Source organism: Vicugna pacos, chromosome 19 (genome assembly GCF_048564905.1).
Source record: "Vicugna pacos chromosome 19, VicPac4, whole genome shotgun sequence".
Classification (NCBI taxonomy): Eukaryota; Metazoa; Chordata; class Mammalia; order Artiodactyla; family Camelidae; genus Vicugna; species Vicugna pacos.
The window spans coordinates 39755095-39781794 of record NC_133005.1 but is presented as its reverse complement, the minus strand read 5'-3'; the positions used below and the strand labels follow the sequence as shown (position 1 = coordinate 39781794).

Genomic DNA, 26700 nt, shown 5'->3' with positions numbered 1-26700 from the left:
ATTGTCTTTATTCTGTAGAACAACCCTATGTTTGGTAGACAGTCGAATAGCCCACTTTTGAGTCAGTGAACTGAGGCACAGAGAGGTACAATTGACTTGCCCAAGATTGCACAGCTAAAACAGTGACTTTGAACCTGACCGCCCAGTCCAGGGTGCTCTGGACTTGGATTCTCAGCAGATTGTCTCTTCCACGTGCCAGACACTGAAGGAAACAAGAGTGCCAAATGGAGAAGATACATTTGTAACTGTGAGTTCCCTCCTCCCCACCTCACTGCAAGTTTTAAAGGTAAAAATCAAGGCAGGATGTGGAGCAAAGCTGATGGAGATGAGTCCTTATCCTGGAATCCAAGAGAAGAAATGCAAGGGTCTATGAACACCCTGGAATTATTTGCAAAATATCTTACGTTTACTTTTCTGGGAAGACAGTCCAGCTCTGTCAGGGGAGTCTCAAAGTGGCCTGTAAACGCCACCCACCCCGAAAAGTTTCAGAACAACTGCAGGAAATACACAAAGTGACCTCCCAAGTTGGAGCTTGGCTAACTGGTATCATGATTGTGACCTTGGCTTTTGAGAGAATTTGGGTAACTCCTCTTCTCTTTGAGGGCCTGATGGTAGACGCCAGAATGACTTCAGGGAACAACAGTGTTTGAAGCTGGAGCCCAGCCCTCTGGCCCTCCGTGGAAGTATTTTAACCAAATTGCACTTGGGCGTGGTGACGCTGGCCCACACTGAAGGCTGATGTGAGAAGCAGCTTAGGATGCTGGGCACCTTCCTCCTGTCAGGATAAGGCTGGGGTCCCTGATTCTTCCATCCGTGCCTGCTTGCTCTTTGAGGACCAGGGGATGAGTTTCCCTGAATTTATTACCAGAATTTTCCTGAGCAGCTCACCTAACAGTGACTATATCGCGTGACTGACATCCTTTCCTCTCTTCATCAGCTACCACACAACGTGTTCCTCGCCCACAGCCAAGACTGTGGTTTGTGTTTTCTGTAGCAGCCGCTCTCCTCACTCCACTGGTCTCCTGGCTGCATCTGTATGTTTATTTTTCCTTTGTTGCTTTTAAAAATACATAATTTGTATTATCTTGCTACACTCTTATATTTGTGTAAACCTCCTTCAAGTTCTTCTTGGAACAAAGTATACAAAAGCAATATCCAAGAATTGCACCAGAAAGCTGTTAGCCCTGGTTTTGGTAACATCCTGACTCTTACTTTTTTTTTTTTTTATCTTCCCTTTAGTCAGTTAAAGAGGATTCAGTCCCCACAGGTGCAGAGGAGAATGTAAGTTATGCACTAAATGACAGAATCACTCCATCCTCATCTCTGGCATGATGGGCCCGGGGCGTGTCAGCTCTGGGGTCCTGGGTTCCTGCATGCTCCAAGTGTGATTCATCCCCTACAGACTCTTTCACCCTTTCACGTGATTAGGGACCATCGCGGGATAACTTTGGATGAATATTTGTAAGGCTCATTGAGTCGACGCAAACTAAACGCAAAATCAGAGCATGCAAATTTTTAACATTTGTTACCATTTAGGGGCTGAAAGAGTCTACTAAACGTAAAAACATCTTCACTTCCTTAAGGGACAATCATGCTGCTCCCTCTGCTTTATTCCACTTTGATCGCTCTTTCGCCTTTATTTCCACGGCAACCCAGATTCTCTACTAACTGTGGGTGGTACCCAGGACAGGTGGTTGCATCAGGCATGGGAGCATGTTGCTGCAGTAGATGCTGGGAGACTGCTGGTCTCGAGCCAGAGAGCCGACTGTGTGGGTCGACAGCTGACAGACCTAGCTTGAACCTCTCTTTTTGGCCTTTAATTCCCAAGAGTGATGGTCAAAACTTTCAAGACACGCGCTCACGTCTGAAGGAGATGGTTCCCTATGAGACTACCAAAATGTGTCATTCCAGAGCATCTTCTGGGGAGATGAATCAATTGGCCTTGTGAGTTTCAGACCCACAACAGCCGCTTCCTGCTCTGAACGAAGCGCGGTCTTTGGAAAATGTTATAAGCGGGATGAGGAAGTCCACGGCTCCTTAAGATAGAAACTGATGGTTACCATTTTGCCAAAGCAAAATATGTTGGCTCTTCCTAGGTGCCTATTGTTCGCTTGCCATGGATAGCGCTTGTGTTTCCGCTCGTATTTAATTGCTGGAACTGAGCAGAAATGGAAAACCCAAATATGTTCCAGAAACGTCGTCCGTGATGTGGCATAAAAATTAGAATGGCTGTGTGGTCATTCTCGGTGGGAGAAGGAGCTTTGAAATCTGTTTTGTTGTTACTGTTGTTTCTCTTTCCTTCTCTCCCTTCCTCCCTCCCTCCTTCCTCTCTTCCTTCCTTCCCTCCCTTCTTCCCTTTCTCCCTCTCTCCTTTCTTCCTTTCCTTCCTTCTCTCTCTCTCTCTCTTTCTCTCTCTCTTTCTTTTTTTCTTCTCTCTCTCTTTTTTGAGCCAAACTTAGTAGCTCACAAAGCTCTGGTCTCTTGTAATTCCAGAAAATTCTCATAAACTTACTGGCTATTTTCTAGAGAGTCTAAGTCTCTATTTCAGCAACCCACCAAGGAGGGACTCCATGAGTCTTTTTCCCGGGAATTTTAAATGTCAGAGCCGCAGGTTAAATCCGAAGCATCTGTCAGTTTTGAGGTTCTGAGTTTTTTGAAGAACAACTTCTTTTCAGAAGTTTTTGTGTCGTTGTCTCTCTGAGGGACCCCATGTCTCTTGCAGCTCGTGTGCAAAAATGCAGAGGTGATCTCTAGCAGGCAAACAGAAAGCATGTCATTTTCTAGTATAAAATTTGAAACAGAAATATAACATGAATCAGAGTTAACTGATTGCTACCAAAAGATAACACAAAATTGGATGAGATGCAAGTGAAAGCAAAATATTTTGTCAAGAAAATACAGAAGCATTTAAGAAACTGCTTTACATTGCCTAGCCCTCCAAATAACATTTCTATTTTTAAGTTTCAACGTTTCGGCTCCTAACTGACTATGAGTTGGAAAGAATGAGGCTCAAAAGCTGTGATCTTGGCCCCATGACCCCCAGGCTGTGCTCCCTCTTGGACCTCAGTTTACTCATCTCTTAAATGGCCATAATAATATTACCTACCCCTTAGGATCCTTGTGAGAATTCCTTAAATGATGCCCGTAACGTGTGTACTTCAGCGCCTGGAACGCAGGAAGAATTCAGTTATGCAGGGGTTGGTAAACTATGGCTCACGGGCCAAATCCAGACCATCACCCGTGTTTGCATGGCCCATGAGCTAAGAATGGTTCTTTTATTTTGAATCGTTGGAAAAAAAATCAAAAGAAGAAATTTTGTGATATGTGAAAATTATGCAAAATTCAAATTTCAGTGTTTATGAATACAGTTTTATCATAACACAGACACTCCCCTTCCTTTGCACGCGGTCGGTGGCTGCTCTGCGGCTACAGGGGCAGAGCTGAGTAGCTGCAGGGCCCTTTGCAGGAGAGGTTTGCCGCCCCTGCGGTGATGTCCGTGCACAGGAGTTGTGACAGGAGGTGTGTGCCTCTCTGTGATCGGTGACTGTATCTCCTCAGGAAGTTACACACCTCACTCAGCGTCCACGTGGAGTGAAGTTGTGGGGAAAACAATTAGTTTAATTTTCTTTTTCCCAGATAAGAGAGATGGCATTTGTCAAAACAATGGACAGTACTCTAGACCTTCAGGACAGGACCATTCGGAGTCATTAATCGTATTACAAGAGTCCTTTCACGTGCAACTGCTTCTGGCTAAAGTGTGATGTTAAAAATTTTTCAGGAAAAGAAAAATAAGGGAAGCCCATGGAAGTTTAGCGCGTTTCCTAGAGTGAGCTTCTGGTCCTACCAGAAATAAAAATCTCTCTATCCTGACGGCAGGAAATATTGAGTCCTTTTGTTGTAATCTGAAAACGTTTGGTCCACTGGTTAATTTAGTTAATGTTCTAACTAATGGGGGGAAATAGCTTTCCTTCCGTGCCACCGATAAGATCAAAGAAAACAGGTGTCTCTGCTGTTTCTCTCTCTTAGTGAGAAACTTCTCAGTTGCAGGTGAAAGAAAACCCAACTCAACCTGGATTTTTTGAAAAATGGAATTTCTTGGTGCTCATCAATGGGAAGTAGAATTGGTTTCAGATGAATCTGGATTCAGGGCTCAGCCTTCCTGGCCTGGCTACACTCTCAGCTTCCCAACTTCACATCACCCAGGGCCGAGTAAAGGCAAGACTGGTCCAGCAGCAACCCTGTGTGTCCTGGAATTTGTTCTTTTTCATTGACTTCAGTGTTTTCACATGCTCCATTAGTCAGCATTGACCAGGTTGCGCTGCAGTAACAACCAAGCCCCACATTCCAGTGATTTCCAACAGCAAAGATTCTTTGTCCCCCCGACTGATGCTGCATATAAGCTGTAAGTTGGCTTGTGGGTAATCCTCATGGCCTCTTCTTGCTGAGATCTAGATGGAAAAAGCAGCCCCTTCAACAAGGATGTGCAGCTGGAGTGACACAGAGAAAACAGTGCCGTGGGTGGGCCAGGGAATGGCTTCAAAAACAGCCACTCAGTCGAGGGTTACATCACATCCACTCACGCTCCATTCTCCAGAGGAAGACACACAGAGTGAATAATTGGGAAAATAGTACTTTCTGCCACATACTCCCATCCCTGAACTCATTTGGCCAAACAGCCAGACCATGGTGATTGGCTTACATCCGCTCAACCAACTTCATCCAAATCACGTAGTCTTAAAGTTAGGGAAGATTTTTTTCCCCCCAAAGCAATACTAGGGGGCTATGAATGAGGAAGAATGTGGATGAGTCATTGGGTAGGAATATAAAATCTCTACACTGTCTTTGCAATCAAATAATCATGTTATAAATCAAGTCAAAAAGAATCTTAAAAAGATTCTAAAATAAAAAATTTTAATATCATTATGATCATGTCATGGGTGTCGTTGTAGTGGAGGAAATCTATTTTGCTATAAATCTGTTTGAAAAACTCAGGTCTAGTAAGAACTGTATAAATCAAATTTCAAGAATAAGTATGGTATCATTAGAGGCAAAAAAGTGACACCTTTTGCTGAAATGTGTATTGTCTGTGTTAATCATCCTAGCCATCTTTATGCAACATACAATATCTCCTATTGACATCAAGCAAAGGAGATTTAGTTCCAAAATACAGCACTGAAATTGGATTTTCATTATGCCCTTCATACCCAAAATTAAAATGTGCAGATGCAGTCACATATTCTGAATAAGGAACAACTTTTTCCAAAGCTCTGGCCTGGAAGGAAATCAGAAAACTATCCAAATAAAAATCAAATTCTCATGTCTGTATATGCAAATCAGATCCTCACTTAGCTCAAATCTTTCTAGATTTCCACACTGGATGTCGGTGGATTTTTTCCTTGGCTGCTGAAAGCCAACTTCTTGGCCTGACTTCAAAGCTAATGAGAGTCTCTGGAAGTTCCCTCCCCCCGTTTTTTTTTTTTTTTTTTTTTGGCCTACAAAAATAGTTGTGTTTTGAAGAATGAACTCTGGGCTAGAATTTAGAAGTTGACACCTCCTGATGTTTGAAAAGGCCCAGCAAGAAAACCATTGGCACTCAAATAAAGTTGATTTACGGAGTTATTACCATACAGTCATTTTATCATATGAGTAATTGTCCCTTCAGGACCTTGCACACAAAAAAAAGAACTTGCTGCTTCAAAGACAGAATAATTCTGAACACAGAGTCAGTGAGTCAGACTCTGTTCATTACCTACCTAAAGGCCATTTCCCATTCCTCCACCCTTTTCCCCCGATCTTATGTAAGGTTGGCAACTACCACAGCCCTGAAATATTTGACTGTGATTTGTCTAAACGAATAATCCCTTTTTTTTCCACCAATAATTAGTCTAGGGGTAAGGATGTGACCTACGTTTGGCCAATGAAATGTACCCTGAGGTAGAGGATCAAAATACAGTTCAGTTGGAGCAGGTACTTTGCTATGACCTTCCTTCCTTCTTAGGACATTGCGTTAAAGATGTGATGCCTGGAGCTGTGGCAGCTACTCTAGATCCATAAGATAGAAAATAAAAGGATGAAAATCCAGCCTGACAAGGATGGCAGAGCCAAAGGATAGAAAGAGCCCAGCTTCTTGGAAACATTGTGGAGCCACTGAGCCAAGCCCACAACTTCCTACTTTCGAACTTGTTATTCTTTATTGTTACTGGTTAAGTCACGATTAGATATTCAGTTACTGGTAAACAACTCCACTCTCATTGAAATGACTCTTACCTGTGGTGTGACTTTGCTCAAGTCATTCAATCACTCAGATTATTCATCTGTCGGATAGGGATAATGTTATTTACTCTGAACTGTCTTGAGTAAGTAGTAACTATTTGCTGAAGTAATTATTAAAAATGCCTTGCACAGCGTCTGACATAGTAAGAGATATTTATTAATATCATCTCCAAGTAGTGGACATGTGCATGGTGGGTGATTCCAGATAATTCACGGCCATGGCGTAAATGGCTCTCAATTAGCGTTAAGAACCACTGGTGTTAACTGAGTGCCTGTTAAGTGTCAGGCACTGTTCTAGGAACTGTACACGCATTGCCTGATTTAATTCTCAGAACAACTTTCTGATGTGTGTACTCTCCCCTTTGAAAAATGAGGAAACGAGGGCACAGAGCTATTGAGTAGAGACGTTGGCTTAGAGCCCCTTTCAGGGGCAGAGTCAAGATTTAGGCCCAGGCAGGCTGGCACTAGCAAGTGAACTCGCAACCCCTGTGCCAGGCTGCCTGCGTTTCAGACTCCCTCCAGGACTCTCGTGGCTGAAGCTTATTTTTCAGAAATGCAGCTGCATTAAATCAGGCCTAGATGGGGAAGTCCATGATCACGTTTGACCACCAGTCCAGTTTCTTATTTGGCGCCAGTCTCTGCCTGGTTTCCTAAAGGCACGCCTGGGTCAGAGATGGGCAGCCGGGCAGCAGGAGCCTCCTCACAAGCATGTTTTGTTTGGCCAGTCCAGTGCCTTTGTTCTTTCAACGTCTTGAGATGGGGGCAATTTGACTTTTGTTTGCCATAGTCCCCACCACTCCGCCTTGTGTTACACCTGGTCAGACCACGCTGGTATCACTCCCTTTGCTTTGTATCCTGGGTACTTTTGAATTTATAACTCCCCAACCTAGACCTTTGATGACAAAGGGGAAATGCCAGAAGTCGTGTCAGTATCTTAAGAAATGGAAGGTGGGGAGAGGATGCTATGATTTAATTGCCGTGTTTCGGGATGTTCCTGTCTGCTGATGTGTTGATGGCCACACTTGAGCTGCTTGAGCTGACGGTGTCAAGATGAAGGGTCCTTCTCAATTCAGATCAACTGGATTATGTGCAAACCAATAGTATGTTCTGCATGAAGGAAAGGGAAATGATTTCTCTACAGTCACTCTGTGTTTTTGGAAATGACTACGTTCCCTTCCCCCACAGAATGAGATTCCAAGGAAGCTGTGGGTCTGGCATCGGCCAAAACAAACGCCAAGATGCCTTTGGCTCTAGAGCACTTCCCTCTGAGGCAGGGACGGCAAACGATCGTGTGAAGGGCCGGGTAGTGAATGTTTTAGACTTTGCCGGCTACATATAGTCTCTGTTGCCTATTTTTCATCTTTTAAAATGATTTTACAACCCTGTAAAAATGTAGAATCTATTCTTAGCTCAGGGGCCATCCTGAAACAGGCTCTGGGATGAATTTGGTAGTAGTTTGCCAACCTTGCCTGAGGAAACAAAAAGGAAATTATGAAACTCTCTCCAAGCCAGTTAACTCTGTCGTGTTTCAGGGACCAACGCAGATACAAAAGCTGTCTCAGACATGACTGGGCACAGCACACGGGGAGGGAGGTGACGCAAACGAACAAAATTTGGAATCAGAGCGCAGGTGAAGCGGACCTCCCGTCTAACCACCCCCCACCAGTGCTGGCCATCCCTTCGGACAGTTAGGGCACTGAGCTCACTCAGGAGCTCGCTGGGGGCCTTTAGGAACTTAGCAGTAGTTTTCTTGCCAAGTTTATCTTGTTTCTGAAAGCAGGAACTTCAGTTAAGGAACAAGAGCAAGTGACTGGGCTGGGGAGAGGTGGGACATGAGTTCACAAGGAAGTCAAGCCCATTGCTTTCACATTATCCTTTCTGCAAAGAGCACAGTTTCTCCAGCATCCCCAGGGGAGCCAGGGTGAGGATTGGACGGCGTCACGGCCCCCATCTCTAAGGCTGGACCCTCAAGGAAGTGATTGCTCCCGGTTTTTACACAGGCCAGGTGTGTTCACCTGAATGGCAGACCAAACAGGTGGGTCCCTTAGATTGGAAGTGGTGCTGAGGATGCTCTGAAAGGCCGCCCTGATCTAAGGTCTAAGCCTTGTACCTTCGTCGGGCAGGCACGCTGCCACGTCCACGTCAGCGTATTCAGAGAGCACGTGATATGATGTGAGTGTTTCTCTTCAAAGATGTGCCCGCGGAGAAATGGCCGTAAGACTCCAGCCTGTAGCTGCTGTGTGAACAAGGGGGCAACCAGGACCCGACTTTATAAAGCATGTTTTGGGGGTGTTTTTTTTTTTCTTTTCACTGTCTTGTTACCTGGCAAAATAATCCAGGTGGTGTGTGAATCAGCAGTAGAGGTAAAGTCCGAGGAGGTAGACTCAACCTTACACACAGTGGATCTCAGCGAGGAGGGAGATAGCGCACCTGAACCCGCGGAAGTGACGCCCAAGAGAGAAGAACGCAAAGCGCAGAGACCCTCCCTGATGGCGTTTCTCAGACAAATGGTAAGCCCTTGCCTCCGGGGCAGGGAAACTGAAATACGAACTGAGCCTCCGAGACCACAGTACCCATGTCACAGGTGGCGAGACGTGCTTCTAGGTGGTGTCATTGGAATAGGAACGGAGTAGGAGTTGGGCAGTGAGAAAAATCCCCTTTCTTCCCTGTGATTCGATCACAGAGTTTCATATTCCCTAACCTCTCTCACCTCCGCTGACCACCTCTTTAACAAAGAAGGAGCTGGCTTTGGGTCCTGAGCTCCGGCAGACAACAGCATCCACCAGGAAGTTAATATCATTGTTTACTTTCAGTTGTAATTATTTTTTTTAAGTTTTCTTCCATTTATGGCAAATGAGACTGCTTTTCTCGTTATGTAATGATATGCAGTTTCCTTTGAAAATGTTTATTTACATAAAGAACATAAGGCATTTTTAAAGGATTAAGTGATAAATAGTTCAAGTTATATATTGATGTTGGAAAGATTCTGAACGTATGAGTGGCAGAAATTTGGGCAAAGCTGGTTTATAGATAATTCCAGGAAGGAAATGACAACATAATTCTCTAACAGTGTGTATGTGTAATTTTGTTGGTGGATTTGTCATGCGTTTAATCTTCTGAATACAAAGTGGGCAGACATCTTTCCGTGTCTATGAAGAGTCACGTGCATTGAGTATCTAAATATCCAGGAACTTAAATAATATTATGCAATAAAACCCAGATTGGTTGGAAGACAAAAAACCAAAAACCCAAGTAAAAGATCATTGGTTTAATTCTCTTTTAACGAAAAACAAGAATTTCATCATTGTGGGCCTTTATTTTCAGGAATATTTGGGAATTTTATCCTTTGAGAAAGCAACTCTCTTCATTTCACAAGCTCAACCTGTTAAGGAATTCTTTCTAGTCCACAAAACAAAACAGAACAAAACCTTGCCAGTGGGAGAGAAGGCATGTTAGAATTCACTCTCTTAGAAATTGTTGACAGGAATCCTTTTCCTTTGCTGTCAGATTCTTGTGGAGTAAGAAGTAGTGGGCGACCCGTATGGCTGGAGCCCCGTCTATATTCCTGGCCATTTTACTCTGCAGTTTGGCCCTGAACATGGGCATCAAGGTTTGAGACTTTTTAAAAATCCATTTTTACACGACGTCAGGAAAGAAAAGAACATTTGGCCTCTTTCTGGCAACCCATCTGAATTACAAATGGGATCCCCAAATAGCTCATCATAACATTGAGGATGATCCAGCTTTCTCATTTCTGGATGGAGTTGAGGGATACAAAAAAAAAAAAAAAAAGCAAACAGAATGACTTTCTCTTCCAAGTACTCAACATGAGACTTCTTCATTTAAAAGAGGGGGAAATATAAGAGACTCCAAGTAAAGCATGAAAGCTCTCCAAACCACCCTCTGCATACATTCAAAACAAATCCTGAAATTCGAATGAGGTTCCATACTTCAGTTCATCCTCCAGAGTTACCCATTGTATGCAACTGGGGGATATTTTCTAGCAGGAGAAACTGTGTACAAAGTCTGAACTCTTAGGGGAACAAATTGGAAACAAGAGTCCTTTGGAATTGATTTTCCCTGGGACAGCGATAGGGATTAAAAAAAGGACACATTTTCCCCAAATATCCATTGGTCTTATTTTCTATTGCCCATTAAAAGGGTTAGGCCTGGAAGCTTGAATATTATTGCTTCCTTTTCAGGTTTAAACCCCCACGCTTCCATGCTTGTTGGGGTTTCCCCTAAAATCCCAGATAATCCTAATTATTCTTGTCTGACATTCTGTTTTGTTTTCATTAGAATATTATATTACCATTGTGATTAATTCAAATGCACAAAGCCCGCGGGTTTTCCAGTTCACCACAATCCCCACCACTACCTGGTATCACACTGAACCCACCTCCCTCACTTACGTTACTGGTCCTATCCCTGTGGGTATTTGAGTTTGCAGCCCCTGATGTAGTGCCACCTCACTCTTTGTAACAACTTCACTGAATCACATTGTCTGGGTTGATCACGTTCTGATTAACCATTGCTCTGTTGATGGACATTTGGTTTGTTTCCAACCTTTTGCATTTCATTTATTCACTTATTCAACCAATAATTAATTATTAAGCACCCGCAATATTCCAGGCACTAGAAATACAACAGGGAGCATAAATAGATGTGAGCCCTGTCCTCATGGAGAACAAAGCCTAACTAGGAAAACAGGGATTTATTTTTAAGCCTCTGCCACATTCAGTGAGCGCACACCATGTGTCTCCCACACATGACCCCAGCTGCCTCGCTAACCTGCATGAACATCCTTGTACACTGATTTTGTGCACATGTGTTAATATCCCCATCCTGTAGACTCCTGGAAGTCAGCTTCAGCAATTATTTCCAGGAAATACTTTCAGGTAACATTTCATGGCTTCCAAACTAATTTATTAGTCTTTGGATTTATGCAGAGGTCAAAAAAAAAACAACAACTGCTCTAAGTGCTTGAAAATAGAGACGGCATCTGCCCCATCACTATGGGATTAAAAAAAAATTTCTCTGAGTATGTGCCTGAGCATTATAATTGAATAAGTGAATGTTTTAAAATAATTTTAGATATTTTTGGCAAAATATAGTTTTTTAAAGTAATTGATTTAATTGAAGAGAAAACTCAGTGGCAAATGAGTCACCCCTCTTTTTGTCATCAGTGTTTCCATTCATCTGATCATTGATTTCTTACTTTTTAGCCTTCCCCTCCCTTAAATTTCTTTCAGATAACATATTTGACTCTCCCAGGGCAAAGGACCTCTTGGCTGAGTGGGTTTTTGGTTTTTTTTAATAAATACATTGCCCAGTTCATTTCTAAAGAGAGCTTTCTCTTTCCAAAAGTTAACCTTTCGTAAAAATTCAAAATAGAATGAATATCATTTTTCAAATAATTATATTTCAGGGAAAAGGAAGTAGGGTCCTATAAATCTTAACATCACACGGGACACGTGTAGGTACAGCACTTCACAAAGATTCCGTGAGCTTCTGCAGACTTTCGGAATAATCACAAGGAATAACGAAGACATCTGTCATGCCCTAAATAGAAAAAGATTCTTATATGTATTAATTCAACTGTATGTCAAGAAATTGCATAGTTGAAGCACTAGTATATTTTTACAAAGTGAGTGGGTAGAGAACTGTGTTCGTGTTTCCGCAAACCAGGTAGGCAGATGAAACCAGAAAGGTGGTAGATGGAAAAGCAGAGATGAAGATTTATAAATTGTCAGTGTTAATAACACCTTACACTTGAAAAGTGCTTTCCTCCTCCAAACTATTGTCACACACATTGTTTCATTTAATCCTCCTCCTGTCTCTTTCTTTAGACCATAGTTTTGCAAGAAAGTCTTTGTTGAAATAACCTTCTCTGGTTTAGGTAAGAAAGATGGTGAGCTTTCATGTTGGGCAAATTTAAAACCCAAATGAGAGAGCCGTGAAATCAGAGTTTTTTTTTGTTGATTACATTCAATCTAGAAGACTAAGAAAATCTGCAGAAATGCACTGTCTAGAGGAAAAAAGAAGGTGGGTTGTAAGGTTCATTATAAAACAAAAACCGGGAGTCTTCTGGCCCAAGTTTTTGATCTCAGATTCTTCCCTGAGTACTAAACATGAATACTGAGTTGTTCTTTGAGTAGAGGTTTCTGAAAGTAGCAATTGTTTGGGCAATTCCTGTCTTCACCAGCGACTTGTATTCCTTCCCACCCCAAAAGGGGATTCGGTAGTCATTTGGCACACGTCTCAGCTATTGATAGTAATAATAATAATAATAATGGCCCCATTTGTTTATTGCATGCAAATGATGCGGCCAGCCCTGTGCTAAGCACATGGCCGGCAGTAACTCATTTACGAAGATAAAAACCCTGTGAAACTAACACTCTTACTGCCCCGCTGTGCAGATGAGCTCAGGAAGACTCAGAGTGTCTCAGTGACCTGCCCGAGGTCACAGAGCCGGTAAAGGGCAGAGCCAGAATTCTGACTCAGGTTTTCAGTGGTGCTGAAGCTCACCCTTGTACTCAGATGTTATTACCACTTTCTGCACGTTATTGCCAGCTGTGTTCTTTGAGAGTAAACAGAGAACAACCATAGCTCCATGTTTGTGATTCTCTTGTTAACCTTTTCCGTGGAAGCATCATTTTTATGTATTGGGCTTACCTGAAATTACAGCAAGGCAAAAGAGAGGAGAATTAACACATGACTCACATAGCGCTTGGGCGCGAGTTTTCTGAATATGCCTGTCACTAAAATGATATTTACGTAGGCTGTGTAATTTTGTCTGAATCATCCGATTCCATTTCAAGCGAGTATCTTGGAAAAGCACGAAGGTTGGACCCAAAGCCTTTGTTTATCCTGGGAATTTCTAGCAGGTCCGGTTCCTTGGATTTGTTGTAATAAGGCTAATCTGGTAAATAATCGTGCTGAGGTCTTCAGAGTAAACTGAAATGTCATCCCAATTCATCTTTTAAATCTTGACTTCAGTTGGATTAAATCTGTATCAAAATACATTTGCATTTCTTTCAAAGAAAGGTGAACTGGCCACCAAACAAACACTTTCACCAGAATTTTGAGTATCTACGTGATACATATGGGAGGTGGTTCAAACACCCTTCAGAGTATCAAGCCATAGGAATGCCTGACACAATGAAAGAAATTTAGAAGTGACTTCATTAATATGCAAGGCTTGGATTCACAACTGAGATCCCATCTCAGCCCTGCAGGCTGGACGCCCTAAGATGCTTCGTCTTTGATTCTCATGAATAAAAATAAACTCTGTAAGGAAAGTTGCTCAGTATCACACTGGGAAATCTCTGAAATTACTTAATAGTCTTCAAACTGTTCTTTAAAGGACTAAATAGTCTCTGAAAGGATTTTTAGTCTCTTTCAACAGCAACTCTGTTATTTTTGACAGCTGGAAAAAATAAACTTCTGTGCTTATGGTCCTTTGAACACAAAGCCCAACGTGAACTCTTTTAATTTGTCCCTGAATGAGGGCTCTGCTAGGAGGAAAGAGGAGGGATAGAAAACAAAGAAGAAAACATTTTTTTTTTTAAAGAAAGAAAACAAAGGAGAGAAGGAACAAGGAAAGAAGGGAGGAAGGAAGGAATTGTTAATGACAGCTGCTGAAGACACCTCAGGTGGGCTTAGTAAGACCCTTAGACTAAACTCAGCCGTCACCTTTGCATAAATGTAGCTTTATATGCCTCAAAATGAACAACAGAGAAAAATCATGGAGAGGGTTGAGGCATTCCCCTTTACTTATTTATTTTTTTAAGGGTTGGAACCTCTTTGCAGTGGTGTCTCCGGCAGCAGGAGGTCTGCTTTCAGGAGGGTAGCCTGGATCCACTGCCGTTGAGAGAGCCTTCTGACTCAATCCAGGTTCGCCTCTTCCTAGCAGGGGAAGGAGGAAAGAAGAAAGTCAATTTAAACCTCAGTCTGGCCCACTACCTCATGATACCAAACTGAAACAATCAAAGGGAAATTAAAAACCTTTCTCCCTTAGGGGGGAGTAGCATGCCCCCTGAAAAGCATTCGGTTTGCCTGAAAAGCCATTTCGGCTGGTTGGTTGGTTGGTTGGTTGGTCGGCTGGTTTTCGCCATTCGCCATTCCCTAATGGCCAGCTCACACGGACAGGACCTAAAGGACACTCTACCGGAGCGTGTCTGAGTAGGAGGGACGATTACAACACAGCCTGAATTTCTGGAAGCCCAGTGAAACCCCGAGGTGGCAAAACTTTTGGGTAAGAGCTAAGAGAGCCGACTGTGGCGAGAGAGAGAATCACCAAGAGAATCCATTTGTTTTTCTAAATATTCTCAAGCAAAATGAGCCCTTCTACAACAAGGCAGAAGACCCAGAGGAAGGGCAAAAACCACTTTCCGTCTGAGCGGGTCACAGTCGTACCTACAGATCCACATTTGCCTTTGGGTTGAACAGCTTGGTGAAACCCATGGCAATGATATCTGCTAAGAAAAGTGTGTGGAACTTCTGGACACCAGGAGTTCGGGCTGAGGAAAGACTTCTTCCAGTCCTGACCAGTGGAGAAGTACGTATTGAGGGTCTAACCTATGGCTAGCTCTGCAAAGGTTGCTCTAGGGCTAGGGGGGACTTAGGAATTCTCACACTGCATTAAAGCACTGACAGTCCTAGTCAGGACTTCTGAACTGGAGAACAAGCAGTAAAGATGAGCACATTTGTGCCCTGTTGACAGGTGTGTCCCACAAACATCCATATTTGAGATTTTCAACCTTCATCTTATCCAAGCCCTGATCATTTTTCCTAGGTAGGCAGCTTCGTAGTAGGTGCTCAGTAAATATCTGTTCACTGAGTGGTACCTCCTACCTTCTAGGGGTACTATCGAGGGGTGGTTCAGAGTGCAGAACACGGACTCGTTGCCATAGTGACAAATCATGGCTCCCTAACCTGCTAGTTTCATGACCCGTGCTAGTTTCTCAGAGCTTCCATTTTCTTGCCTGTGAAATAAGAGAAGTAAAATTGTTTCTCTATCTCAAGGTTCTGGCATGATAAATAGATGGACTAACACATGTTATTGTCTCATTTTGTATACTTCTGGGCACTTGGTAAGCACTCCACTAAAACTTAGTCTTCATAAATAATAATTTTCATTACCTCTGCTAATTTAAGATTGCGGGGGCACGTGATATTAATCAGCCAAAAAAGTTTTGAGTGCCTTTGATGTTTTTAACTGTTCTTAGGGCAAGTGTTATGGATTCTTGCTGTCTACAAGCAGAATAGCCAAGAAAGTAACCGTGGAATCTGAAGTCTTCCTCTTTGCCCCACAGAGCTTAACACTCACTTCCTAGAGTCCCTTCCCTCCATAGCCAGGAGGAGGAGACCATAATAAGCACTGAGAAAATATTCAGGAATTAGAACACAGTCTGAACTGTTGATAAGAACTGGACGATTAATCGCCAAATTTCTTAGGTCTCTTATCAAGCATCAAGCATAGAGAAGCATTACTAAATCTGAAGCTGAACCTACAGACCCCAGTAGTGGTCGGCATTTGTCTGAAGTGTGCCTCAGGATCACCTGGAGGGCTGGTTAAAACACAGATTGCTGGGCCCCACCCCTGAGAGCTTTCGACTCAGGAGATCTGGTGTAGTTCTCAAGAGTTTGTATTACTGTCAAGTTCCCAAGTGATGCCTAAGCTGCTGGTCCCGGTACACACTTTTAGAACCATTAGCTTAGATTGTTGGTTGAAGGAGCCAAAGCTGTGAATTCAACCCCATTCAGCCCTGTCACTGATGCCACTGGCCACAGGGGCCGGTAAAGGTTGGAAAATAGCCCATCTCTCTACAGGGGGGGAGGGTGGGGGGTGGGTAACACTACAACAAAGCACTCACCACTTAAATGTTGCCAGTAGATGGCTTCCAATGGTTTAACTGTTTATTTATTCATTCATTCGATATGTTCAACCACCTTCTGGTTCCAACATTAGTACTATTTTCATCATCATTTATTTATCCCAGATTTGCTTAATTCCAGGATTTAAGACTTTTATTGTTGTTATTTTTAGAGGCCAACACTTGAATTTAATCAGACTCTGGTTACAGACCGCATGGAGAGTGTATGTCTCATGAGTAATATGTTTCTAGTCAGTCTCCCATTTGCCTTGCCCTTGACTCTCAACAATGAATGACTGAGGTCATCCATTGCAGAACTTCTGTTGCGTTCGCCACGTTGCTGTGCTTGTGGTAGCTGAGAGGCCATTGTCTGTTTGCTGTTTTAGTCAGTGAAAGGGGATGGAGGGACCACCCACTCGGAAGAAATAAATGGGAAAGACTCCAGCTACCAAGTAAGTGTTCTGGAAACTCGGTTTGGTGGTGGGTTTAGTTGGCATGCTCTTGATTCTGTCCATCCTCATTTCCAATGCAGTCCTCAATCACGGCCAACTCATTTGACATCTCTAAGCTGAGCACCTACTGTGTATCAGGCACCATCTTGGGCTCTGCAGACACACGCATGAACGAACTAGAGTTCCTCAGCTGTTTCTTACTGCAGAGCTTTCACACATGCTCTCCCTTCTTCTCCACATGACAGTTCCTTCCCAGCCTTCAAGGCTTGGTCCAAATGTCACCTCCTCAAAGAGCCCTTCCCTTTCCACTCAGCATCACTGCATCCTGTTCTACTTCATGGTACTTATTACTCATTGAAATAAATCACTTGTCCATTAGTTACCTGTCTCCCCTCCCCCTTCCTGCCCATATCTGGAGCATGTATGGAGCAAGGAAGGGGCCTCTTCTATTTTTCTAGCACCTTGCATGGTGCCTGGTACAGAGTAGGAGCCGTTTCTGGAATTGGTGAGTGAAAGACATGGGATCATATGGTTCCTTTCTGTTACTTTCTCTATCCTAAAGAAACAGCTATGATGTTTTTATAACTATATGTATTCCTTTTTCCCCAATGGGATCATCTCATGTTCAACACTCTGTTTTATAATCTGCACTCTTTCTTTTTTTTTTTTTCAATTTATGTACCACTTGGTTTATTACACATAAGTAGCACACAACACAGTGTGCTGTCCAAGTAGGGAAGGGTCGGAAGTGAACCACTCCAGACAAGCCCAGGAAGGCGGTGTCTCAGCTAATACTCTTTCTTAGCTTGAAAATATACCTCTGCAAAAATGTCATCAAATATTCTTCTACTGATTTTGGCAGTACAGAGAGGTGGTTAAGAGACTGGGTTGCAGACTCAAACTACCTGGGTTTGAATCCTGGCACAGCTGTTTTTCAGCTGGGTGACTAAAGGCAAATTACCAGTCTCTCCGTGCCTCAGTTTCCTCATCTGTATAATGGAGCCAGGAGAAGTCCTGCCTCATAGAGCTATCATATTTAGGTGAATCTCTACATGTAAAGCACTTAGAACATTTCTGGTACAGAAGGCTCAATAAATAATTGTTAGTTGCTGTGTTAGTCACCATGAGCTGCCATAACAAAATACCATAGAAAGGAGAATGAGCAAGCTCTTTGGTGTCTCTTCTTACAAAGACACTAATCTTATTGGATCGGGGCTCCATCCACATGACCTCAGTTAACCTCAATTACTTTCTTACTCCACGTACCTTCACTGGGGGTTAGGGCTTCGACATATAAAGCCAGACCTGTTGCTGTTGTTTTATTACTATTATTATTATGCTGCTGCTAAGGATTTACCACCCTGTAATGTTGTTTATCTCACACACACACACCAGCAATGACTAAATAATTTATATTTCTGTTTCCATAATAATTGGTCTATCCTATGTACTTCAACATGGAATATATTGCTTTTAATTGCATTCAAATTATTTTCATTTTTCTCTTTTAACTGACTGCTATACCTGGCCCCCAAACCCATATTATAGACCATTTTGGAACAAATAATCCCAAAGGTAACTCCCTTGGAAACATGATAAACTTACTTCATTTACCATGAGACACTTAAATGTGTTTGTACATTTTGTGTGGAATCTGACAGTGAAACAGTTTTACCAGTCATTTTGGTGATTCAAGATCTGAATGAAGTCAGTGGAAATCTGAATGAGCTGGAAATGTCATTGTATTTACACTCATCGAGGGATGTTTTGAGAATTCTGTTCTCTAGGGCCTTGGATCCAGCCATGAGAAGATTGGTGTGTACCACTGGGAGATGACAAGGCTTAGTTTAATTTTGAGGGGTGGGAGCAGACAGTCTCATCTCGTTTTAGATTTGCCCTGTCAGAGTTATAAGAGCCTTAGTCAATGTTTCTATGAAAAAAAAAGCCCAAGGAATTCCCAGCCTGATTGGTTTCTAGTGTCTGAATCAAATGGGATGTTCCCATGACCTTGTCCAGCTTCCTGCCAGCGTCATTGGGTTCTAGGAGAGGATACACTCCAGTGATTCACATGGGAATAATTTTTGTCGGAAATTTTGAGGCAGGATCAAGCAAAGGTTCTAAGTCATCTGCATTTCATACACAGTTTAGACTCATAGCTTACTCTGAAGATAAGGAGCCAGCCATGTACGTTTTCAGAAGTTAGCCTCTAAGCCTTAAAAAGAAAACTTAAGCCTAATAGGGATGGAGTAACAATGTGGTAAATGGACATGATCCATTGAAATCTCCCCTCAGAAGAAATCAATGTCCAATGAGCACCATTGGTTTGTGGGGACTTCCCACTTCTCACCCGAGAGAAATGTCTAGGGAAATATTTTGGCGACATTTGGAAGGCGAGTTGCAGGCCATTTATTCAACCCATTTTGATGGAGACTCACTATGTGTCGGGCTAGGTGCGAAGGACACAGCAGTGGAAGAGACAGGGGTTTGGGGCTCTGATGCTTCCTTCCATCAGAGAGAGTCAGACAGAACGTTTTCAAGTGAGCAGGGGAATCCCTGAGATGACTGCAAATGCAAAGAAAATTCATCAGTGTTCCCCAAGAAGGGACCCAGGCCTCTTTAGACCATCCAATCAGGGACTGCATCTCCAAGGAGGGGCCTGGGATCCGAGACCTGAGAGGGAAGAAGCAGTCCTGAAGCCCTGGAGACATGCTGAGCAGAAGTGCAGCAAATAGGAGGCTCTGATTTGAGAACAAGCTTGTTCAAGGGAGAAAAGGGCCATGTGGCTGGAACAGAAAGAGCAGAAGGGAGACGGGTGGGAGACGAGGTTAGAGAGGGGCAGGGGGACTCGATCCCCCAGGATATTTCTTGAGAGCCTCACCTGTGCCCGGCACTCGGACCAACGGTCTCTCAGTCACCGCCGGTGGTGGTAAGCCAGGACAACCGGCTCATCTCAGTTTTCCCTGGACTTTGCCTGGTTTTAAACCTCGAAGTTCCATATCCTGGAACCCCCTCACTCCTAGACAGACCGAAGTAGTTGGTCCCTAAATGTTGGCATCCGACACCATGTCCAGTGGGCTTCCCATTATTGCTAATTTAATCCTCACAACGCCATGAGGTATGATTTTTTTGTTGTTGTTGTTCCTCCCATACAGAACAGGAAGCTGAGAGCTCAGTTTATTCCAGGTCACACAGCAAGGCTGAGATGAAACCAGAACCACACACTGTTTCTTTGACTCCAGACACTGAGCTCTTAGCTGCTCACTGTGTCTTAAAATCTTCCACCCAACAAAAAGTTACCAGGGTGTTTGAACAGGGGCCGCTGGTTTCTGGCCTTCCTGCAGAGCAGCGTGGTGGGGGTTTCTGTACCCTTCTAAGACGAGTATCTGTCTGTCGTACTTGACATCTGTGTCTTAGCACTTGCTACAACTTTGACAACTGAGATCAGACAGAAATAGTCAGGATGGGACCACTTCTTGGGGGTGCACTGGATGTCTGATGCTTCGTTCTCCAAGGAACTCTGCCCTCCTGGGAGCTGCAGCCTGGGGAGGCCTTGAGGACTGGGGGGTTTTCGCCGTCTTCTCGCTCATTTCTAAGGGATGTGTTTGATCCACTGATGTGAAAGGACAGTTCTCTGCTTGCTGCCCTCTCACTCAGAACTGCCACTTTGTCATAGAACTTTGTGACCTGGGGATAATATGTAACTTTTATGAATCATAAAATATAAATAATATATCCAGCGGGCCAAATGTAGCCCACAGGGGTACTTGTGCTGTGGTGGTTTGCTGTGAACAGGGCTTGCAAACTTTTGATGTCAGTATTTTAAAATCGACATATTTTGCATTTAAAGTAATTCAAATGCAAGTGTCCATTGGAAAAAAAAAATAGAGGCTCTGACAGAACAGGGGCTATAATCCTACCTCTGATATTTTGGTGGGTCTGAGCCACTGCTGACCCTTTAAACAAGGCATGTGACATTCAATTCACCATAATCCCCCCTACTCCAAATTGTCTCCCCAGCATCAATGCCAGCATTGCTTGAACTGTTTTTCACACTAGAGGAGTATTTCTTTGGCCTTATGTTGCTTGCGCAACTGGGGAAATAAGGTCACCACATTCTTACCCCTAACCTGTTTCATGTTTTTGTTTTATCTGCCTGGCCCTCATAGCCATTTCGATTCATGTAAATTATGGGGAAAAAGGCTTTTACTTCCTAACAGGTTTTTGGTTGTCTGCAATGTACCTGGTAGTTTCTAGAATTTTGGATTTTATAGCCCCCATTCCTCCAAATTCTAGGTGCCAAGTAGGATTGCAAACATTTCACTTTAGCATGAAAAGATGTACGTTCAAAACTAAAAATCAGTTATCTTCTTTTACCACTGTTTTATGAAATGAAAGGACACTTTCACACCAGAAATTAAGATGGGCATAATCATGAAGACAAGAATAGGCATCCCCAAAGAAGAGTCACATGTGGCTGCCAGTGGGAGAAATCCTCTCAAAGCTGACTCATGTGAAAAAGGGCTTCAGGAACGGCTAGATCCAGGATCATATGTGACGCCATCCCTCCATGGGCTCTTTCTCTTCTTCTGTCTCTCAGCTCTGCTTTCCTCTGTGTCACATGGCTTCTTTTTCAAGCAGATTTTTCCTGGAAATGGTGGTGGTTCTGCAAGCCCTAGGATTCCATCTTCATAGCTTCAAGTCCAAAGGGAAGGGAACAGACCTCTCTCGGTGGTTTTAGCAAAGCTCTGAGATTCACTCAGTTTTATGTGAGTTTGGCCAGCCTAAGCCAATCACAGCAGCCCAGTCACATGTCGTGCTCTGATTGGCCAGGCCTGAGCCACATGCCTTTGTCCAGGCGTGAAACTACCGGGAATGAATGAAGGGTGGCTCTCCAAGGAAAATCCAGGTTCTAGTTCAAGAAATCTTACAGAATGCCTCCTGGGAAAGCATGAATGAATGAATGAATGAATTTTCAGATGAATGTGTCCCCTACTGTGACCTCCTACCGTAAAAAGTATTTTACACATTCTCCTTATTTTTTAACCGTCTCACGCAGGGCTCATGAAAACGTAGCCACCATCCAACCTCTGAGCTTCTCTGTTTTAACGTATTTATTCAGCTGCTAGTGAGCACCGTCTTGCAGTCACTAAACACGCGCTCTGTTTGAACTCGCCGTAGACACCCGAGGCCCCGGAGAAGGCCGTCGCGCCGCCCGAGCCGGAACCGGCGGCCGCGGCCCAGAAGGGCAAAGACGGCCCCTCCAAGGACAAGAAGGCGGCCGCCGAGCCCAGCAAGCAGAGGAACGGCAAGCAGGAAGCCCAAGAGCCGGCCCCGAGTGCCGCGCCGGCCGCGGCGGAGGCCAGCTCGCTGCAGAACGGGGACAAGTCCCAGAGGAGACCCGAGAAGCGGCGGCAGTCCCTCGGGGGCTTCTTCAAAGGCCTGGTGGGTGGGCGGCTCGCGTCTTCTCCCTGGGCTCTGGGGCCGGGGCCGGGGGGCGTTTGCCAGACGGGTACTCGGCGGCGAGCACCTGGCGGGCGCCCGGCGCGGGGCGGGGGCCGCGGGCGTCGCTGTTCCGCGGCAGGTGCGGGGCTGCGGGGCTGCGCGCGCGCGGGAAGGGCGAGGCCGGCCGGGGAGGGAGCCCGGGTGGGAGGACGGCCTGGCGTTGGGTTTGAGGGGAGTGTCGGGAGGGCTTCTCAGAGGAGGTTGCCTATATGGTAGGGCCTCAGATTAACCTGTCCAGCGGGGCGGCAAGGGGCGGTCTGAAGGCAGGTGTGTTCCAGGCCATGGAGCAGGTGCGTAGGTGTGCAGGAGACACGGCCGAGTCTGAAGCTCAGTCTGGCTGGAGGAGAGGGAAGACTAGGAGTGCTGGGGTGGAGGTTGGCAGGAACAGGTGATGATGAGAAACCGATGTTTGTCTGTGGCCACAGGGAACCTTGAGGAGTTTACACCCGGGAAACTGTTCTGAGCCAGGCCCTGGGTGATGGGTACAGAGACGAGGCTAAAACTTAGCTCCTTTCTTCCAGGGGCGCCCAGAAGGGTGAGTGGATGCCAGACATTAAATAATGAGTTCAGCTTCAGGTTCTTTACTTGTGTCTGTTCTCTGTCTCCTCTCCGAGACTGGTAGCTTTGGGAGGCCAGTGACCCTACGTGTCCCGGGCAGGCGTGCTGTCCTCCTCAGCGTGGTGGCTACATCACAGTCGACACCCAAGCAGTGTTTGTTGATGGGCGAATAGATGGAGCGAAATATGACACTAGTACACATTTCATTATATCTGGGATAATGGAAATCCTGGCCAGGAGAGTCTGAAGACTCATTACCCAAATAATAAGCAAGATGTTCAAGCGTGAACTAGGAGGAAAGACAAGTGGAGTCATTGCTAGGCCCCACGGGAGTATGGGTGGAGTCAGGAGGGCCAGGCAGGGAGGTAATACTGACTTCAGCTGTGGGGCCAGTGCACTGGGGTTAACCTTCATGTTGCAACAAAGGTGAGATAGTTACATGAAGCAAAGTGTCCTACACCTATTTGCTCATTTGTCTTTCCTTCTCTGACTATCTGTGGGCATTGGTGACCTCTAATAGATAGAGGTAGGTGAGGCTCTGGTTCCCCTGGTCCAGGTTTGGTCTCCAGAAGCATCCCTAGGGAGCTTATTAGAAATGCAGAATCTGGGATGGGGGTGGGGGGGTGTAGCTCAGCAGGAGAGCACATGCTTAGCATGCAGGAGGTCCTCAGTTCAATCCCTACTACCTCCATTAAAATAAATAATTAAAAAAGAATAAAGAACTATAGAAATGCTGAATCTCAGGCCCAAAGTTTAAAGTTTTGTGATGAATGTCATCTGTTTCTATCTAGTCTTTGTGCCCTTGAGGATGTGTGCAGAACCTCAATTTGAAGCTCACGTTCTAGTGGGGAAGGGTGGAACTAGAAAGCTGATAAATTAGAAAACAGAAATGTTAAGTGTGGGAAGTCGTGGAAGGGGGAGAAACATGGCAATGTGATAGAGTCATGCTGGATACGAGGAGGGGGTATGTGTGCTCCTTGGAATTGATGGATCCTCTGTTTCTAAGGAGCTAATAATTTGAGATGAGACAGGAATGATGATTGGTTCCAAGCAGGAAGAGAGGGACGTTCTTTATTCTGGGGGAGAACAGCATGTGCCAGGGCCCTGGGGTGGGGATGAGCTTAGCGTGTCTGAGGACGAGAAAGGAAGCCCCAGTCGCTGGGAGGTGGTGGGTCAGGTGGGTAATAAAGGGAGTGATGCTGGAGGGGGCAGCTCATGCAGGCTGTGCAGGCTGAGCAAAGAATGCTGACGAAATCCTCCGTAAATTGGGAAGCTGTGAAAGGGTGGTAAGCAAGGGAGCGTTGGACCCTTGTTTATAACCCCTGACGACTATTTTTGCTATGCTATGCTGTCCCATGTTATGCTCTACTATATAAACTGTACTGTGAGTCAGGGCCCACAGTGATAGTGCCCCTGACACATGCGACACGGGTGAGTCTCAGCTCCATCCTGCTACGTGAAAGAAGCTAGACTCAGAGTTGCTGTGCTCTGTGATTCCATTGAGCTGACATCCTGGAAAAGGCAGAACTAATTCTAGGGATGGAGAGCAGGTCAGTAATTTCCAGGGTCCGGGGGTGGGGGGAGGTGTTGACTACAGAGCGGCACAAGGGGGATTTTAGAGGTGATTAAACTGCTCGGTATCTTGATTTTGGTGGTAGTTACACGACTATTTGTGTTAGTCGAAGCTCACAGAGCCGCACACAGAAAGGGCTGACTTTACTGTATGTAAATTACTTCACAGAAAGAGAAATAACACTAATAATAACAACAGCAGAGATGGCACTTGGCTCGTGGAGTGTATTCAGCCGCATTCAGTCGATGTGAAAGAGCGTCTACGACGTTCCAGGCCCTCGTGAGGCACGGAGGTTGCAACAGACAGAATCCACGGGGCTTTCGTGCAGACAGATGTTAGACAAACAGCAGAGACAATGAGGTCATTTCTGAGAAAGATACGTTTTGTAAGAAAGTTAAACAGGGCAATGTGGTTAGAAAGTGACTAGAGAGGGTGACTGATGTGGGCTCTACCTGGGAAGGTCTACACCCCAGGCGCCATCCTAAGGGCATTACCAATGAGAACTCACTTCAGCGTGGAACAACCCTCTGAGGTAAATGCTATCACCCCCTATTCTAAATGGAGAAACTGGAGCGCAAAGAGTTCAGTATTCTGTCCAAGATTTCACAAAGCTAGGACGTCGTGAAACTGGGCACTGAACTCGGGCATCTCGTTGGAGACCACTCTCCTATCTGCCACCGTGAATAAGGTATATTGATGTAGCACAGAGTGAACGCTAAATAAATGGCCATTGTTGCTGCTGCTATTACAGATCTTCACTACGATGCACCTTCTTTTATATTTTTCTCCAGGGCCCAAAGCGGATGTCGGATGCTCAAGTGCAAACAGACCCCGTCTCCATCGGACCAGTTGGCAAATCCAAGTAAACAAATCACCACGGTTCCCACCAAGTTCCGCCACCAAGATGCCTTCTCCCTACTCCACCTCCTCCCCGGCCCCACTCCATGTACATAGTTTTTCTTCTGACGGCCATCCAATGAAATTCTGCCTACAAATTAAGCCTGAGCTGTTGTATATTGAGGTGTATAATTTACGTCTCTGGTCCAGTCTTTTCTTGGTACATAACTGTAAAGATGGTTTAGCAGGTCAGAAGAGTTGGCGGTTGCCAAGCAGGTTTTGGGGAAGAGGGCGGAGGAAGGCATTCTGGTAAAGTTATGAAAAATGACAGTGACAAGCAAGTTGCAGAAGGAAAATGCCTGCTGGAAGGAATTAAGCCTTGTAGTAAATCCGTGCTCATCCTCGGAGCTTCAAGAGGAGAGACGAAAACCCCGTTTGTTTAAGTTCATGTTTAAAGGAGGGAGGACGTGGGCTCTGGGTTGGGAGGTTGCCAATTTCCTGGAACGGAATATGTGGGGAACAAGAAAGGAATGAATAAGAGCTGTTTTTCAGATAGGGTCCTTGAACGTTACTGACGAGAGGGAAGAGGGAGACTGGAGAGGACTTGAAATTATTTGGGAAAACAACTGCTTTTTTGAGGCTCAGTGACAAGGGCGAGGATTACAACTTCAAAAAAACAAAACAAAACAAATGAAGTGGCGAGTTTACTTTGCAACACTAGGGGGCGCCGCGGTCTCCATTTTTAATCCTGCATCCTGTATCCCTAACAAAGATTTGGTCTCTGCAATCTTACATTATTAATGTTTCTCAGATGGCGGAGGGGCTTGCTTCATCTGTTCTGTCTGACACTTATCTCAAGTCTGTCTGTAATTTCCTAATGTTCTCAGGATGTGCTCTGATAAAACCCTCCCCGTAACCCCAGTTAATAATAAAAATTTACAGAAGATTATTCAAATACCTGAATTTTTTGTTTTAATACTTGTACAGAGGAATAAATAGGACCATGAGTCGATTCAAATGTAATTCAGAGTAGCCATCTGATTGACTGATATCCTGTATACTGTATCTTTCTTTTTTGGTTTAATAAAAAAAATACACTTACATCTAAAGGATCTTTTAATTTTCAACTTTTAAAGCAGGTCTCTCGTATTCTGTCTGAGATGCCTTCATTGTCCACAGCGTAAAATCAGTGCTCTCCCACCATCTTGTCTTCTTTCCCAGATCCTCCTAGATTTCCTTGTAGAACATGCACATACAAATGTGTGCACAAGGATATTTGCATATATGCACATGTGCACATAGATATAAATCCTGCCCGAGGCTGTGCTGCCTCGGGCAGAGCCTGAGACAGGGATTCAGATGCACATGATCTTCTGAAGGCGGGCTCCCGGGTAGAGGGAGGAAGAGACGGGCAGGGCAGGAATTGGTCTCAGCTGGAGTCAAGTTTCCATCCTGATCTCCCTAGGGGGCCCTAGAGCATGAACTGCACCATAAAGTTGGTTCTATGTATGGGCAAGGGGGCCAGCCCTTTGTACCCTTGTTGGTGAGTCGTGGGCCACCCTGGGAGGGGCTGGGACAGGCAAGCTGCTCCCACTGAGCTGAGAAGCTGGGATCCCTTAACAGCTAG

General features: G+C 44.7%; 1 protein-coding gene across 16 annotated transcripts in view; it reads left to right on the top strand.

Annotated features, from left to right (window-relative positions):
- The window catches only part of BCAS1 (brain enriched myelin associated protein 1), a 129928-nt gene extending 103906 nt beyond the window's left edge, over positions 1–26022 (top strand). For 6 of the 16 annotated variants that reach the window (XM_072944450.1, XM_072944446.1, XM_072944451.1 and 3 more), the window contains 5 exons: positions 1240–1281; positions 8613–8783; positions 16538–16603; positions 21782–22045; positions 25028–26022. In XM_072944450.1, coding sequence (XP_072800551.1) covers positions 1240–1281; positions 8613–8783; positions 16538–16603; positions 21782–22045; positions 25028–25102 — 618 coding nt within the window. In that variant the 3' untranslated portion in view covers positions 25103–26022. The remainder of the gene's footprint in view (positions 1–1239; positions 1282–8612; positions 8784–16537; positions 16604–21781; positions 22046–25027) is intronic. The other 10 variants (XM_072944452.1, XM_072944439.1, XM_072944441.1 and 7 more) reach the window with 5 other exon arrangements.
- Positions 26023–26700: the final 678 nt, after the last annotated feature.